Source organism: Ctenopharyngodon idella, chromosome 24 (genome assembly GCF_019924925.1).
Source record: "Ctenopharyngodon idella isolate HZGC_01 chromosome 24, HZGC01, whole genome shotgun sequence".
Classification (NCBI taxonomy): Eukaryota; Metazoa; Chordata; class Actinopteri; order Cypriniformes; family Xenocyprididae; genus Ctenopharyngodon; species Ctenopharyngodon idella.
The window spans coordinates 4,747,397-4,766,499 of NC_067243.1; the positions used below are offsets into that span (position 1 = coordinate 4,747,397).

Below are 19,103 nucleotides of genomic sequence, written 5' to 3' on the forward strand. Positions count from 1 at the left end.
CAGACTGAAAGAGTTGCAAACTCTCAAGTCAGGGTGGCCCTCTAGCCAATCAAAGCTGCCAGCAGAAATTTGTGAGTATTTTCCCTTCAGGGATGAGCTCACAGCTACATGAAGATGTACTCATGAAGGGACAGAGAACAGTTGTTCAAGAATCACTACGCAGTGAGTTTATCACCATTATTCACAGAGGTCATCCAGGCCTTGATGCAACCAAACGCAGGGCACGGGGCATTGTATTCTGGCCTTCTTTAAAGGAACACTCCACTTTTTTTGAAAATCAACTCTCCTAGAGTTAAACAGTTGAGTTTTACCGTTTTCGAATCCATTCAGCCGATCTCCGGGTCTGGCGGTACCACTTTTAGCATAGCTTAGCATAGTTCATTGAATCTGATTAGACCGTTAGCATCTCGTTAAAAAATGAGAGTTTCGATATTTTTCCTATTTAAAACTTGACTCTTCTGTAGTTACATTGTGTACCAAGACCGACGGAAAATGAAAAGTTGCAATTTTCTAGGCCGATATGGCTAGGAACCATACTCTCATTCCTGCAGGCACAATGATATTACGCAGCGCCTGTGACAGGGAGCGTGCCTTGCAACCATGGAGACATTTGTGAGAGACGCTGCGTAATATCATTGCGCCTGCTGCAGCCATGGTACGGCAGCAAAGTTCCTTGATTATTACGCCGGAATGAGAGTATAGTTCCTAGCCATATCGGCCTAGAAAATCGCAACTTTTCATTTTCCGTCGGTCTTAGTACACGATGTAACTACAGAAGAGTCAAGTTTTAAATAGGAAAAATATCGAAACTCTTTGGTATTTTTTGAGCGAGATGCTAACGGTCTAATCAGATTCAATGAACTATGCTAAGCTATGCTAAAAGTGGTACCGCCAGACCCGGAGATCAGCTGAATGGATTTGAAAACGGTAAAACTCAACTGTTTAACTCTAGGAGAGTTGGAAAATGAGCCTCTTTTCAAAAAAAGTGGAGTGTTCCTTTAACTAAAGACATTGAAAAGGAGGTACTATCGTGCTCTATCTGTAACAGTATGAAACCCCATCAATAAAAAGAGCCTCTACACTTACATTACATCCCAGATCTTCCATGGTCAAGTGTGGCTACGGATATCTTTGAGTGGAATGGTCAACACGACCTCGTACTAGTTGACTCATATTCGGGATGGTTCGAAATCGATCTGCTTCGTGACCTGTCCTCCAGTACAGTAATCACAAAACTCAAAAGGCACATGGGAGTCCGCACAAAGTCTTTTCAGACAACGGTACCCAGTTTACAAGCCAACAGTTCAAAGAATTTGCTGCTGCTTGGGATTTTACACATACAACTAGTAGCCCTGAATATCCACAAGCTAACGGGCTAGCCGAGAGGGCAGTGCGGAGTGCACAACATCTTATGGAGAAATCCAAGAGGGACGGCTCTGATGTGTTTCAAAACTTGCTGAACCTCAGAAATGACCAGACACTGGGTTCACCAGCAGAGAGATTAATGTCGAGGCAGACGCGCACATCTCTGCCAATCAGCAAGTCCATTCTAGTGCCAGCCTCAAAGAATAACGTTGCTGTCAAGAATCAGATCTCAAAAAAGAGACATTGTCAAAAGACATACTATGACAAGTCCAGCAGAACTCTCTGACCACTCTTACAAGGAGAGATTGTGAGACTTGCAACGTCCAAAGGCCATGACCGGACTCGTCAAACAGCTCTGCGATGAACCAAGATCATATCTTGTGGAGGATGAAGGAAGAGAATACAGACGAAACCGAAAACATATCCTTCCTGCCGCGGAGCCACCACCACAAAAGTTAGACCACAGCGAAATGTCGCTCCCCTTTGTTCAGACCCCCTCTGCTGAATCTAGGCACAAATTCCTCACTCCAAATGAGGTCAAAGAACAACGCACCCCACAAGGAACCGAGAAGAATCCACTGAATGAACATTCAACAAAAGTTCTTTCTACAGCTCCATATGTGACCAGAGCAGGTCACGTTTGCAAACCAAACCCAAAGTATCTGGAATGAAAAAAAAAAAAAAAACAATTAAAAAAGAGAGACAGAAAAGAAAGTTCTGTAATTCAGTAACAAAATGTTTGATTTATAAATATTGACATTATAACTGATGTTAAAATGTGAGTTAACAAATGTTATGTGTTAATCGCCATTTTTACTCTCAGCTCAAGTAATCTGTTAAATGCATTTCCTATGAAGAAAAACTAACTTTAATATAAGAAACTGTTCATTAAGGAATAACTGTCAGAGTTAAAGAAGGAGGATGTAGAACATAGTAGTGTTCTGTAGCTTTAAATCTGAGCAGACTAAGATCCTAGAGCTTGTATGTGCGAGTTGGTGCTGCAGTGTTGAAGTTTGTACATTGTGTGTTGAACTGCTGCATGTCTCATAGTAAAGATACTGTTGTTAAAAAGGATCTTTGCCTTGCCACTCGTCATTCAACACGTATGAGCAAGTGAAAACATGAATTTTTCAAATAGTTAAGAGAGAGTTAGTTACTTTGCTTCATGACCATGTGGTCCTTTGCAGGTGTTTGAATGATGTCACATCCTGTCACATGATATTGACCGCATGACTTGCAAAATGGTCCCTTTATAGGCTATTGGTTATTCCGAGTGACATCAATGAAATCCATTTTTCCGGACATTCTTTCTCATAACAAAGCAACGACTTCTACACATAATTTTAATACCATTTTGCACTATGTTGATATATGATGATATAAAATCATGCCAGAATAAAAAATATATACATTTATTACATTTTAAGATATTTTAATCACAAATGAAATGGCTGTGTTGGCCTTCAGACGGTTAAACCGAATGACCTTTTGACACTTCAAAATCTTTAAAATACCTTTATATGTAGCAAAATATAATTAAAACCTTTTGGATTGAATAAAAGAGATCTAGTTGTATTACCTTACATACTTTGGATGTCATATCTTTGTTTTTTATTATTATTAAGGACAAAAAAAAAAGACCCGTCATGTCACTGACCCATATATATATATATAAAACACACTCTTTCAGCATAATCTTTGCGCCCTTATCTTGTAACTTTAAAAGCTACAAATATATTTAATTTCCTTATTTATTTCACCATTGATATTTTATCGTTGTTAACCTGTCTGTATTAAATATTTATTTTTGCTTTGTATATTGTTGAGCTCATGCAACTGAAAATTGTTTATTTTGATTGTTTGTCGCCCCCAACTGGCTGAATACAGGTAAACACCCTTCAGTATTAAAAACTAAAAACATCCATCTTACCATACAGACAAAAACATTTTAATATTTGTTCTTCATCAACTGGGGAAAAAAATCACTTTGAAAAGTAATCCCAATAATATTGAGCCTCTTTATCATTATGGTTGTAGTGTGAACACAATTTTTATAATTGTATGGTATCTTTCTTGGTGTGAGCTGGCCTTGTTTAGTTTTAAACAAATAATTTTAAATGTATTTAAACAATTTAATAAAGATTTCAAAAAGGCTATTTCTAGACAAACAAAAAGGGTATATTTAAATATTCACTATAGCAATGTTGACTTTTCCAGCCCTTAAAAACCACAGTTTTAGATTTTTCGTCTAATATTTACAGGTTTTCTCTGACTGTGAAAATCCTAGTGGTCAGTTAATGAACACCACAGCGACTTCTCTTAATAAAAAGCAACAGAAACAATAAAAGTCTTTGTTAAAATCATCAGATTTTGCACATAAATGATTCTTAGAAACAAAGTGAAGCGACTTTCTGGTGAAAGTTTTTATTAGTTTGAACTTTCTACCTCTTATCTGCTTGTGTCAGAAAGAAAGTTATAAAACATCTACAGTGTGGCAGAAATCATGAGCATGTACAAAACATCACAACTACATACCCAATCTCTCATTTACAGCAAAACTATTAAATATCCATATCCTACATCATCTAGCATGCCAGAAATGCAAGCGTATATTTCAAGTACGTAACGACCTACAGACGCCCCATAATGCACTTTAATACAATCACACATACAGTCAACAGGAGATTTAACGATGATTACACAACAGACTTTCTGTAACTCCAGTCCTTCACAACTAAACGCTCTCAGATTCACTTGACTTTGACCTTTCACCTTGAAATGATCCGCTGTGGGTGAAATGTGTGTGAATAATATCAATTCTTACTTTTCTCCACAAGAAAACCCAGAACATCTCATCTGTTCACTGCAAGAATCATTTCTTAATCAGCATTTTGTCTCGTTTTTCAGTAAAAATATCCTCAAAACAACATCAATTGACCTGCGAACAAAACAGCATAAGATATTAAGACACGTTTTCAGAGAATTTCTCTTGAATTAAGTACATTTTTTTTGACCCCCGGGCAAATTTGTTTTAGTTTTAGGTATAAAAATGCATTTATGCATTGTACAAAAACCAAAACAACTTAATTTTCCCTGGGAATCGACCACATGACCTTTGCGTTTAGGATCTTGACATACTTTTACCAGTGAACAAGACAAAAGCACTCATTAAGGTGATTCTGGCAGTGCACTAAACACTGGTAAACATGCACATTTTGGGCAGGTTAACAGAAATGTTTGCTCCATAAAAACAACAAAATCGACACAGAAAGAGTTAAAAATGTGAAAACGTTCTCCGTAACATGAAAGTGTCACCAATGTGACCCTGATCAACCGCGGCTGATATCGTCCTGAATGCGGAGGTGTTAGTGAAGCCAGGCAACTATGGCTAATATTCCTGGTGTGGGGAATCTTCACAGGTCAGCAGTCCAGCTCTCGCGGCTCACCGGCGCCCTCTGCTGGTCCATTAGCTAACTACTCGGTGACTAGTGCTGTACCTGTAATTGAGCTGGTTTAATCGTGAGAGACGCCGCTCTCCTGATGGCAAAGCCGTTCTTGGTGTTGGCACGGGGTTAAACCTGGGTTACCTGGACAGAGAGGAAGAGCTCAGGGACGAAACACACAGGAAAGCTTGATTAATGTGTGTGTGTGTGTGTGTGTGTGTGTGTACCTCTCTCTCATGGACATTGCCGGTTGTGTGTTGAGGAAAGACAGTTGTTGTTCCAGACTACAGACCCGGAACGCCAGATAACACGAGGAAATGATCAGCAAAATAATGCTGGGAAACACAAACACAGACGGTTAAAATCCTTACATTTAGAAGAGTTGACTTTTCATTAAATAAAAACGCCAAACTACTCAGGGGTTGAGTTGAGAAAGTAAACAAATCTGCTAGTTCATACTACCATTATTAATTATAATAAATATAATTACTAATAATTATTATACATTGTTATTTGCAATAATGATAAATTAATTTATTTGACATTTTTATGTTTTTGTTATGTTCTTGGTTGAGAAAGTAAACAAATCTGCTAGTTCATACTGCCATTATTAATTATAATAAATATAATTACTAATAATTATTATATACTGTTATTTGCAATAATGATACATTAATTTATTTGACATTTTTATGTTTTTTATTATGTTCTTTTTCTTGGTTTAGAAAGTACACAAATCTGCTAGTTCAAACTGTCATTATTATTTATTATAAATATAATTCCTAATAATTAAACATTATTATTTGTAATAAAGAAAAATTAATTTATTTGATTTTTTTTTTTTCAAATTATTATTATGGTTTTTTTTCTTGGTTGAAAAAGTAAACAAATCTGCTAGTTCATACTGCCATTATTAATTATTATTATATATATAATTATTAATAATTATTTTTATGCACTATTAGTTGTTATAATTATACATTAATTTATTTGACATTTTAAATATTTTTATTATGTTCCTTGCTGAGAAAGTAAACAAATCTGCTATATGTCATTATTAATTAATATAAATATAATTATTCATTATTATACATTATTATTTGTAATAATTATACATTATTTGACATTTTAAATATTTTTTTATTATGTTCTTGGTTGAACAAATAATCAAATCTGCTAGTTCATACTACCATTATTAATTATTACCAATATAATATTAATAATTACACGTTATTATTTATAATAATTATAAATACATTTGTGTGACATTTTTGATATATTTATTTTGATATATTTATATGTTCTTGTTCTTGGTTGAAAAGGTAATCAAATCTGCTAGTTCACACTTCCCTTATTAATTATTATTATAATTCATTACTATAATAAAATAATATTCAGTTAATAATTATACACTATTATTTATAATAATTGTAAAAGAATGTATTAATTATTGGTCAGACTCATACAGCACTTCATTAAGAGTTTGTGTGACTATATTATATTAAGGCATATTATAAGGTAATTTTACATTTGACTTTGTAAATATTCTTAAAATTAAAAACAATAATGTTAATTTAAAGTAATTGAACAACCAGCAGATGGCGACAATCCACCACAAAAATAAACAAATTTCTGTAGAGTTGAGGTCAAGTGTTTCTCACAATAAATAAAGACAGTTTATTAATAATGACTTTTAATCTCGTTATGATCATCCACAGTGTTGATGTGAAAGTGTTTGAGTGACGCAGACTCACAGCAGGATGAAGAACTTCAGCAGATGATACTCCATGTGACCCAGTTCTGCCACGGGTTCTGCCAGCAGGATCTTCTCCGCCTCCAGACGGCGCTCTGAGGAGCACAACACATCAGAGATTTGGGTTAGTTCTGTTATTTCAAAAGCTTCACGCAGAGCCGAGAACGGTTTATTTCAAATACATCGCTGTGCCGCACAAATCCAGCAAACGGCAGCATTTCAAACGTGTTTTGAACTCTTGGTTAACAGGCATGTCATAGTCAAATGTGAAACTAAGCATGTAAAATTCAATGCACCGGCCTTCATAATAATCAAACAATGTGTGGACATTTTCCTAAATCCGTCATGGATGTTTGACCGGCGTCTGAAGATAAAAGCCTCCAGCCAGAAACATTATCCTCAAATCAGTGTGTCAACACCGCCTCACCTTTCGCCCAGAAACCGTCCCTTTCACATGCCGTAATATGAGCCGCAATACGGCACAAATATTTGGACAAAGACGTGAAGAACAGGGAACAATAGTTCATTAAAGAGCACTCGACTGCAGAATCAACAGAGACGTGAATAAATGAGAAACAAACATTTGCTTATTTAAACTGGATATAAATGTTGGAGTTTGTGTTACAGTTAAAGAGGATCGAGTTTGTCCATTATAAATAATAACAAAAAAATATATATATATATATAAATTACTAAATAAATAAAGAACTATATAAAATGTATATATCATTACATGTTTATATATACATGTGTGTGTATATATATATATATATATATATATATACATACATACATACACACATTATTTAATAATTAATATAATTTTTAATGTATTTATTTTCTAATTTATATAAAAATAATTTATAATTAACAATTTAAATTATTACTTATATATTAATTTATGCTAATATATATATATATATATATATGTAATGAACACGTATATCATTATGCATGTCACATATGAAGGTTTGCGCGTGTCGTACCCTCCAGCGGTGTCTCTGCGATGTACGGCGCGTCTCCTGCACTCAAGCTGCTCGTCGAGTTTCCCAGCAGGTCCGGCAGTGATGAAGATACGGACGGTGCAGACGGTTTCCTGCGCCATGTCAACACCGGCGTGAAGTCTGTGCTCACTGGAAACTCGTCCTGAACAAAATGAGTATCATATCAGATAACGGCTCTTCAGACAACAGAGAACATCACTGTGTGTTTCTCATACCGTCGACAGAGAACCGGGTTCCTCCAGGTACTGCTTCAGACTTAAACTCTTCTTACCATTCACCTGACGATCAAACACAGTAAATCACGTTTCTGTATTTCTTTACATTTGCTAACATGCTATGTTATTATAATACAACACTGCAAGCAACATTAATGCACCTGTAGGTGTGTGCAGATTCTTCTCAGCACGTCATACACACTGTCCCGCGACAGAAGAGACACAAACACATACTGCCAAAGAGAAATAAACAAATTACATTTGAATAAAGGCTCTTAAGCAGCTAAATTGCAAACTGTCTGATGAATATGCATCATTTCATTTAAATAAGTATTAAGTCACATTGGAATAAAGTTCTCAGATGTTTCTCCTAAACAGACACAAATGAGTCATTAGCCGCCATACAGTAAAATGAATGTGGGGAGATCATCTGATGATTATTAATTAAATAAATTATTAATTATATAATTATATAATAATTTATGTGTGTGTGTGTGTGTATGTTCCCTCGATTTACTAAATCGTATGCACAATTTACTATTTCATTCCCTCGATTTACTATTTTGTTCCCTCGATTTACTAATTCGTTCCCTAGATTTACTAAGTCATGCGCACGATTTACTATTTCATTCCCTCGATTTACTAAATTGTGCACACAATTTACTATTTCTTTCCTTCGATTTATAAATCATGCACTTGATTTACTAATTCGTTCCCTCGATTTACTAAATCGTTCCCTAGATTTACTAAATCGTGCACACAATTTACTATTTCATTCCCTCGATTTACTAATTCGTTCCCTAGATTTACTAAATCGTGCACACAATTTACTATTTCTTTCCTTCGATTTATAAATCATGTGCTCGATTTACTATTTTGTTCCCTCAATTTACTTAGTCGTGCGCACAATTTACTAATTAGTTCCGTCAATTTACTAAGTCGTGCGCACAATTTACTATTTCGTTCCCTCGATTTACTAATTCGTTCCCTCGATTTACTAAGTCATGCGCAATATTTATTATTTTGTTCCCTCGATTTACTAATTCGTTCCCTAGATTTACTAAATCGTGCACACAATTTAATATTTCTTTCCTTCGATTTATAAATCATGCACTCAATTTACTATTTTGTTCCCTCAATTTACTATTTCATTCCCTCGATTTACTAAATCGTGCACACAATTTACTATTTCTTTTCTTCGATTTATAAATCATGCACTCAATTTACTAATTCGTTCCCTCGATTTATTATTTCGTGCACACGATTTATTATTTCGTGCACACGATTTATTATTTCGTTCCCTCGATTTACTAAGTCAATTCCCTCCAGAAGCGTCTCACATGATTGCGTTCCCAAACACCAGCATCCGAACGCAAGATCACATGACAGCTTTATTGTGTTTCGTCTGATGCTCTGACACAAACTCATTTATGATGAAGGAAAAAAAGCCCAATTGCAGCAACTTCCATTTTTATTACTGAAATTTTGCGCCAGTTTCCCAGGAAGAGATGATTTTGTTCTCCTGAACACATGGGATGAAAACGCTGCTTTATTCGCAAATGTTTTATGCCATATTCCAAAGTTAAATTCGCACCTTTGGAGGGAAACATAGCTATTGTTATGTAAAAGCTGTCTAGGAGAAACAAGATATTAAATGGGATCTAAATTGTGATTTGTTTTTGTTTTTTCTTGGCAAATACAGTATAAAATCTGCCATCACGATGGACTTCGTATCCAGCGATCTTTCTGAACTGTGTTTTGCATCATCAGTGTTTTGACTGGCGCTGGACCAGACGCTGGTGAACCTGCAGATCGGGTGTGTGAAGTGTTCGTCATGCGTTTGCGTTCTTCACCTTCTGGCTGGTGTCGGTGGTGATGGCGAGTCCGTTTGGAACCAGTCCGGCGGTTTTGTGTTTCTTCACCAGCCGCACAGACACCACCGGGATGGCAACCTAAACCATCAGAGACAACAACCAGCTTCATCACAGACACTCATCGATAAAAACATCAAATATGAGGAGTTACTATGAGAGTTGATGATCCTGGATCTTTGTACTTTTCATTCTATCAGCGTTAACAAACAAAGCAAAGACAAAACAAACAGAACGGAAGATAAAAATGGGGAAAAACTCATCCAAATTTAGCCAAAAGAAAGTGAACTGAACATAAGGTCTAGTCCAGCAGTAAAGTCAATAAAGCGGCGCAGGTCACAAGGTATCATTGAGATACATTATCGTTTTTTTCATTTTGAATTAGTTTTCAGAGCTCTGATGCTGAACATCAAATCAACAGATCTGATCACATGATACACTGATGCAGACGGATCAGCTGACAGCCAGAGATTATTTTAATATTATGGTCAATAACAGGATTCCCACACTCTGACCAATGAATTTACATGACTTGTCTGGTCCTGCAAGAGTTTTATTATAAACACGCTGCACTCATAAATTCACAACATGACTTTCCTGATTTCCCCAAGTCAGATTTTTGAAAGATTTTATTCATTTCCAGACCTGGAAATCACCACTTCAAAATCCCCAGAAGTTTTTCCACAACCACCAACCGATATGATGGCCAATATTTGTTTGTTTACATGCTAAAGTGTAATTAGGCATCAAAACAACAGAAAATATCAATGACTAAGAAATAAAAAAATTAAAAAATAAGCTGATTTCTATACTGAACAATTCATATACCAATAATTCAACAATGCAGATTAATTTTTTTTAGTGTTTATTATTTATAGTTATTAATGTTCAATGTTTATTATTTATAGTATTTATTAATATTTTGAATGAACTTTTATTTGTATATTTTAATTGTACTTTTTATTGTTTAGATATTTAGATTTGATTAAGTTTTATGTACTTAAACTTATTTATTTCAGTAGTATTTAAAGTTTTCATAAATATATACACACACACACACATATATGTATATATATTGTGTGTGTATAAATATATAGACACACACACACACACACACACACACACACACACACACATACAGTATATATATACATACATATATACAATATCTCAAAATATTAATAAATACTATTAGTACTTCAACTTATTTCAGTAGTATTTAAAGTTCTTAAATACATATATATATACACACATACATACATACACACAAACACTATATATATATATATATATATATATGTCATTTTAGTACTTATTTATTTCAGTTAGTTGCCAAGATTTCTAGTTATTTTAAGGTTTTCCATATATATATATATATATTTATAAAATTTTATTTCAGCTTTATTTCAATTAACAAAAATGATTTTTAATAGTTTTAGTTAACAGTAACAAGACTGATGCAGATTTGATCACTGATATATCTCGAATCCTTACACTTTTACATCTTTATTTTTCACGTCACATAAATTGTAACTACAAACCTTAATGTCTTTGCCGAAGAGGTTTGCGTAGAAACACAGCCAGTTTCGGGAAATATAAAGTCGTCCTTGCAGCAGAATGTCCCGCAGAAGAGCGCAGGAATAAACTAGAGGAAACAGGAGAGACGCTTTAATAAATAACAACATTTTGTGTGAAATACAACACATATTTAGTCCAAATTTACACAGCTGGCATATATACGATACGTCTGAATATTAACAGACTTCTGTGGTTCATGATATTATATTAATACATCAATGTTTAATTCAAGAGAGAAAGATGATTTGGCACTATATCTTGTTGGCACTTGGTTCCTGAAGTGAAACCAATGGAGATATTGATAGACACACAACATCAGCGGTCCGATACGTTACCTTTCATGAGGATCTCCTCCTTCGGGACGGCGGAGAAGAGTTTGTGGTACTGCGAGTTGTATTTGCTGACGGTCTGTGAAGAAACACATGCTGATGGAGACTCTTGCATTGGCTTCAGCTTCCTCTTCTCTTTCATGTATAACACAGTGGCATCTTAATGTGAAAGATGCTGAAAATACTACCAAAACTAAACTTTATTTGTCGTGAAATAGCCCTAACTAGGCCAAATTGACTAAAACCTTCTCTAGAAGCACTAAACTGATTCATTCTCTCACATGACAGGAAGCGTTTAGTTTTGTAAGTGTGGGAAACTCCCACGCTGGAAACTTCAATTCATTTCCACCTGATAAAACACGCGATGGTCGTCCAGCACCCGAGGGTCTCGCGGCTCTTTGACTTTGAAATTGTGACTGAAGTGGCGAGCGGCCCATAAGGAACAAGGCTTTGTAATGTTTAACCACAATCTTGCATCATGGATGATTGTTAAACACAATTGTGGACAGAAACTTGCGGCAACTGAGAAACGACTGAACTGAAACTGAACTGCATTAATGTAAGATCTAAAGAATCACATTTGATTCATCGGATACTTTTATCCAAAGCACTTTACAACATATTTAAGGTTTTTTAAATCAGTAACTTTAAATCATACATTACACTAAGGTTTAGGCAACAAATTATTATTCATCTGCTGGATATTATCTGATTTAGATATGAAATATACTTACTGAACCCCTGTAGCATTTCTTTACATCTTCATAAGAAAGATCGTCAATCAGCTGGAGCCTGAAAATACACAAATAAAGTACAATTATTACTAATGATGTCAGAAGTAAAAATATTAGTGGTAAAATTATTTTTCAGAAAAGGTAAATATCTAGTTTATACAATACTAATAATACTACTAATAATATAAACATTATATATTTGGGTAAATGACGTGACGGTCATTTTTTTTGTCCACAGGCCTTAATAATATTAAAAAACAAAGATATGACATCCAAAGTATGTAAGGAAGTACAACTAGATCTCTTTTATTGAATCCAAAAAGTTTTAATTATATTTGCTACATATAAAGGTATTTTAAAGATTTTAAAGCATCAAAAGGTCATTCGGTTTAACCGTCCAACCCTTCATTAGTGATTAAAATATCTTCAAATGTAATAAATGTATATATTTTTTATTCTGGCATGATTTTATATCATCATATATCAACACAATTGTATTAAAATTTTATGTAGAAGTCGTTGTTTTGTTATGAGAAAGAATGTCCGGAAAAATGAATTTCATTGATGTCATTCGGAGTAACCAATATAAAGGGACCATTTTGGATCAAGTCATGCGTTCAATATCATGTGACAGGATGTGACATCATTCAGACACCTGCAAAGGACCACATGGTCGTGAAGCAAAGTAACTAACTCTCTCTTACCTATTTGAAAAATTCATGTTTTCACTTGATCATACACATGTCATCAGGTCATTCGGTACAACCGCTATAAAACATGGAAAATGTTTATATTTTTATATTTGTAATATTTTAAAAACTTTTATTAAATATATAATATTTGATTGTCCTTTTGCTAGCTAGCTAGATATCAGCCTGTTAGCTTTGTTTGAAAATATCGTCATTCGGTGTAACCAAAAGTGTCATTCGGTAAAACCGATATTTTGGTTAAACCAAATGACTTTTTTGGTGACAAATTTTGTCCATCTTCTAAAAAAAATGACAAAAGCAGTGTTAATTGATTATAAAAACCACATAATCTCATTGTTAACACTTAATAAAGCTTCAAAATTAATTATATCTCCAATATGTTTTTTTTTTTACACCTTTAAAAACCTTATTCGTCAATGACCCATTTTATTGCTAGTTTTTTTAATTTATAATGCCAGTTCCTTTAGATTAAAATTTTCTTTACTGAGAAAAAATGGCAGCAAAAAAACAAAACAAAACTTTACAACAAAAACTATGCAAGCCTCAAAGAAGCAAAAATTAAAATAAATTTTCACTGGAAAACACAGAGTTTAATCTATAGCAGTAAAATGTTCTTGTTGAACATGTAGATGCAAATCTGCTCTTTATGAATATTCCTGCAATGCAAAATTGTTTCAGTTCAGTGAAAACAAACGCACGGTCAAACACATATTATATTAAACACAAATAACAAAGATGTGCATTTTTCCTCACATAATGTCCCTGTGTCTTTTTGCACGTGGTCCAAACGAAATCCAAATATTATGCAAAATGCATGTGGATAAATGATCATACAAACAGACATGAACCCCAAAATCATCACTCCGGCTCCAGCCGCAGGCAAATGTGTGCAAATGTGCAAAGTGCATTTTCATATTTATTTACCAGGTCAAAACCTCAATGTCTTCACACTTAAACAAACACACAGACACACATCCTGAAAACCAGCAAAAGATTGGTCGGCAAATGATCCGGGAACAAAACTGAAGAGATACAGAGCAGTGAAAGGGAGTCTGTGAAAAGTCTAGAGGAAAAAAAAAGTCAGTGTATAAATTGGTTTATAAAAGATACACGCCTTTTAAATATTAGGACGGGGGTCTCACTGGTGATTTCTCATTCATTTCTTACAGAAAAATGCTGAACACAAAAACCATGTTTGTGACTGCAATATTTCAATATTACTGGAGATTTTCCCATCTCGTTTGCCCGGCTCCTTCACCTAATTCCCTGAACTTCCTCTCACACACAATCAATCATTGTTTATAACTTCTGGTGGCTGATGACTTCAGAGAACTTTCCTCACGTTTCCTTCCTGAAGCGGCTCAGCTGCCGGTAATTCCATCATTTCAGCATGTAAACAGCAGATTTCAGCCCTCAAACATGATCATTATCCTTCGAATGGAGTAATCACAGCTAACAGAACATTCTCAGAACTTTGGCAATGTTCTGTTAATGTTCTGTCAAAGTTATGAACAAACATCCTTCCTGTAACATTAATATAAGGTTCATTCAAAGTTATCTGGTCGTTAATAATGTTCTCAAAACATTAGCACAAAAACATTTTTTCTGAGACTTTTCAGTTGATTGTTCTTCTAACATTTTTTAACTTGTTTCGGAATGTTCAGAGAACATTCAAACATTCTTTGCAGAATGATTAAATGGAATGTTCTCTTAACGACCGTATAACCAAGAATTTTAAAAACTGGACATTCAATGAACATTTGAAAATAACTTAATATGAATTTTAGCAAAATGTTCTTAGAACTTATTTTTGATAGCTGGCATTATGATGTTGACAGCAGGTGCATCATATTAAGTGGAAAAACCCTCTTCTTTTATGAAGAAACCCTTCAGTAATACTTCAGCAGAGAGAAGTATTACTGAGAGAATTCAGCTCAAAAAAGTTTGCGAGCACTAAAAGCTCCTCTCGTCAATGTTTACACAAACACATCTGAGTGAAAGTGCTTCTGTGGTCAGCATTTCAAAATACATTACACACTGTTCTGGTGTGTTGCATTAATGACACACACACAACTCACAGTTTCTCCATAAGCGTAAAACATCATTCAGTAATTCACCATGAGGAAATGTGAGCACTCGCTTCCTGTTGTTTGTCTTAAGAAAGGTCATTAAACTACTCCTGTTTACTCAACGAAGACACACAAATCTAACTAAATAATACATAAAAAGACTCTGTAATTTAAACAAAATAAAATAAATAACTATAATGGAAATGTCAGCATCACAAAAAAGCTAAATTTTTTCAAAAAAAAAAAAAAAAAAAAATCTGTAAAATTTACATTTCACTGCAAGTTGTATCCTGTATATAACAGTGTACAGTGTGTGACAAATAAAATCTTTGAATCTCAGGGGCAATTTACATGACGTTTTCTTTTTAGTTGAAAACTTTTTTATGCGTTTTGGCCATTTGTCATTTTGGGGGCCTGAAAACTGAAAAAGATACCATTATTGTCTATTGACGATGACGTTATGCACATGATGAAGCTCAAACGTGCTGCGTAACACGAGAATGAACCTCATTGGTTCTTGCTGATCTCAAACGTGCTGCGTAACACGAGAATGAATCTCATTGGTTCTTGAGGAAGCTCAAACGTGCTGCGTAACACGAGAATGAACCTCATTGGTTCTTGAGGAAGCTCAAACGTGCTGCGCAACACGAGAATGAACCTCATTGGTTCTTGCTGAAGCTCAAACGTGCTGCGTAACACGAGAATGAATCTCATTGGTTCTAGCTGAAGCTCAAACGTGCTGCGTAACACGAGAATGAACCTCATTGGTTCTTGAGGAAGCTCAAACGTGCTGCGTAACACAAGAATGAATCTCATTGGTTCTCGCTGAAGCTCAAACGTGCTGCGTAACACCAGAATGAACCTCATTGGTTCTTGAGGAAGCTCAAACGTGCTGCGTAACATGAGAATGAACCTCATTGGTTCTAGCTGAAGCTCAAACGTGCTGCGTAACACGAGAATGAACCTCATTGGTTCTTGAGGAAGCTCAAACGTGCTGCGTAACACAAGAATGAATCTCATTGGTTCTAGCTGCAGCTCAAACGTGCTGCGTAACACAAGAATGAACCTCATTGGTTCTTGAGGAAGCTCAAACATGCTGCGTAACACGAGAATGAACCTCATTGGTTCTTGAGGAAGCTCAAACGTGCTGCGTAACACAAGAATGAATCTCATTGGTTCTCGCTGAAGCTCAAACGTGCTGCGTAACACCAGAATGAACCTCATTGGTTCTAGCTGAAGCTCAAACGTGCTGCGTAACACGAGAATGAACCTCATTGGTTCTTGAGGAAGCTCAAACGTGCTGCGTAACACAAGAATGAATCTCATTGGTTCTCGCTGAAGCTCAAACGTGCTGCGTAACACCAGAATGAACCTCATTGGTTCTTGAGGAAGCTCAAACGTGCTGCGTAACATGAGAATGAACCTCATTGGTTCTTGAGGAAGCTCAAATGTGCTGCGTAACACAAGAATGAATCTCATTGGTTCTCGCTGAAGCTCAAACGTGCTGCGTAACACCAGAATGAACCTCATTGGTTCTTGAGGAAGCTCAAACGTGCTGCGTAACACGAGAATGAACCTCATTGGTTCTTGAGGAAGCTCAAACGTGCTGCGTAACACGAGAATGAACCTCATTGGTTCTTGCTGAAGCTCAAACGTGCTGCGTAACACGAGAATGAACCTCATTGGTTCTTGAGGAAGCTCAAACGTGCTGCGTAACACAAGAATGAATCTCATTGGTTCTCGCTGAAGCTCAAACGTGCTGCGTAACACCAGAATGAACCTCATTGGTTCTTGAGGAAGCTCAAACGTGCTGCGTAACATGAGAATGAACCTCATTGGTTCTTGAGGAAGCTCAAATGTGCTGCGTAACACAAGAATGAATCTCATTGGTTCTCGCTGAAGCTCAAACGTGCTGCGTAACACCAGAATGAACCTCATTGGTTCTTGAGGAAGCTCAAACGTGCTGCGTAACACGAGAATGAACCTCATTGGTTCTTGAGGAAGCTCAAACGTGCTGCGTAACACCAGAATGAACCTCATTGGTTCTTGAGGAAGCTCAAACGTGCTGCGTAACACCAGAATGAACCTCATTGGTTCTTGAGGAAGCTCAAACGTGCTGCGTAACACGAGAATGAACCTCATTGGTTCTTGCTGAAGCTCAAACGTGCTGCGTAACACGAGAATGAACCTCATTGGTTCTTGAGGAAGCTCAAACGTGCTGTGTAACACCAGAATGAACCTCATTGGTTCTTGAGGAAGCTCAAACGTGCTGCGTAACACGATAATGAATCTCATTGGTTCTTGCTGAAGCTCAAACGTGCTGCGTAACACGAGAATGAACCTCATTGGTTCTTGAGGAAGCTCAAACGTACTGCGTAACACGAGAATGAACCTCATTGGTTCTTGAGGAAGCTCAAACGTGCTGCGTAACACGAGAATGAACCTCATTGGTTCTTGTGGAAGCTCAAACGTGCTGCGTAACATGAGAATGAATCTCATTGGTTCTCGCTGAAGCTCAAACGTGCTGCGTAACACCAGAATGAACCTCATTGGTTCTCGCGGAAGCTCTAACGTGCTGCGTAACACGAGAATGAACCTCATTGGTTCTCGCTGAAGCTCAAACGTGCTGCGTAACACGAGAATGAACCTCATTGATTCTCGCTGAAGCTCAAATGTGCTGCGTAACACAAGAATGAATCTCATTGGTTCTCGCTGAAGCTCAAATGTGCTGCGTAACACAAGAATGAACCTCATTGGTTCTCGCGGAAGCTCTAACGTGCTGCGTAACACGAGAATGAACCTCATTGGTTCTTGAGGAAGCTCAAACGTGCTGCGTAACACGAGAATGAACCTCATTGGTTCTTGTGGAAGCTCAAACGTGCTGCGTAACATGAGAATGAATCTCATTGGTTCTCGCTGAAGCTCAAACGTGCTGCGTAACACAAGAATGAACCTCATTGGTTCTCGCGGAAGCTCTAACGTGCTGCGTAACACGAGAATGAACCTCATTGGTTCTCGCTGAAGCTCAAACGTGCTGCGTAACACGAGAATGAACCTCATTGGTTCTCGCTGAAGCTCAAACGTGCTGCGTAACACAAGAATGAATCTCATTGGTTCTCGCTGAAGCTCAAATGTGCTGCGTAACACAAGAATGAATCTCATTGGTTCTCGCTGAAGCTCAAACGTGCTGCGTAACACAAGAATGAATCTCATTGGTTCTCGCTGAAGCTCAAACGTGCTGCGTAACACAAGAATGAATCTCATTGGTTCTCGCTGAAGCTCAAACGTGCTGCGTAACACAAGAATGAATCTCATTGGTTCTCGCTGAAGCTCAAACGTGCTGCGTAACACAAGAATGAATCTCATTGGTTCTTGCTGAAGCTCAAACGTGCTGCGTAACACGAGAATGAATCTCATTGGTTCTCGCTGAAGCTCAAACGTGCTGCGTAACACGAGAATGAACCTCATTGGTTCTTGTGAAAGCTCAAACGTGCTGCGTAACACAAGAATGAATCTCATTGGTTCTCGCTGAAGCTCAAACGTGCTGCGTAACACAAGAATGAATCTCATTGGTTCTTGTGAAAGCTCAAACGTGCTGCGTAACACGAGAATGAATCTCATTGGTTTTTGAGGAAGCAAACGTGATGCGTAACACGAGAATGAATCTCATTGGTTCTCGCTGAAGCTCAAACGTGCTGCGTAACACGAGAATGAATCTCATTGGTTCTCGCTGAAGCTCAAACGTGCTGCGTAACACAAGAATGAATCTCATTGGTTCTCGCTGAAGCTCAAACGTGCTGCGTAACACAAGAATGAATCTCATTGGTTCTCGCTGAAGCTCAAATGTGCTGCGTAACACAAGAATGAATCTCATTGGTTCTCGCTGAAGCTCAAACGTGCTGCGTAACACAAGAATGAATCTCATTGGTTCTCGCTGAAGCTCAAACGTGCTGCGTAACACAAGAATGAATCTCATTGGTTCTCGCTGAAGCTCAAACGTGCTGCGTAACACAAGAATGAATCTCATTGGTT

At 36.5% G+C, this 19,103-nt stretch overlaps 2 protein-coding genes across 2 annotated transcripts in view; both read right to left on the reverse strand.

Annotated features, from left to right (window-relative positions):
* Positions 1 to 3,764: 3,764 nt before the first annotated feature.
* Positions 3,765 to 19,103, reverse strand: part of LOC127507311 (GRAM domain-containing protein 2A) — a 31,066-nt gene continuing 15,727 nt past the window's right edge. Inside the window, exons 3-12 of the mRNA XM_051884301.1 lie at positions 12,293 to 12,350; positions 11,565 to 11,637; positions 11,193 to 11,296; positions 9,634 to 9,732; positions 7,942 to 8,013; positions 7,781 to 7,843; positions 7,548 to 7,707; positions 6,563 to 6,656; positions 5,036 to 5,143; positions 3,765 to 4,952 (exon numbers count right to left, since the gene is read on the reverse strand). Coding sequence (XP_051740261.1) covers positions 4,949 to 4,952; positions 5,036 to 5,143; positions 6,563 to 6,656; positions 7,548 to 7,707; positions 7,781 to 7,843; positions 7,942 to 8,013; positions 9,634 to 9,732; positions 11,193 to 11,296; positions 11,565 to 11,637; positions 12,293 to 12,350 — 835 coding nt within the window. The 3' untranslated portion in view covers positions 3,765 to 4,948. The remainder of the gene's footprint in view (positions 4,953 to 5,035; positions 5,144 to 6,562; positions 6,657 to 7,547; positions 7,708 to 7,780; positions 7,844 to 7,941; positions 8,014 to 9,633; positions 9,733 to 11,192; positions 11,297 to 11,564; positions 11,638 to 12,292; positions 12,351 to 19,103) is intronic.
* LOC127507310 (uncharacterized) lies at positions 14,117 to 17,828 on the reverse strand. The gene is made up of 4 exons (XM_051884300.1): positions 17,464 to 17,828; positions 17,005 to 17,259; positions 16,597 to 16,698; positions 14,117 to 15,831 (listed from the first exon to the last, which is right to left on the reverse strand). The coding sequence occupies exons 1-4, from the start codon at positions 17,823 to 17,825 to the stop codon at positions 15,579 to 15,581; spliced, it is 972 nt and encodes a 323-aa protein (XP_051740260.1). The 5' UTR covers positions 17,826 to 17,828; the 3' UTR covers positions 14,117 to 15,578.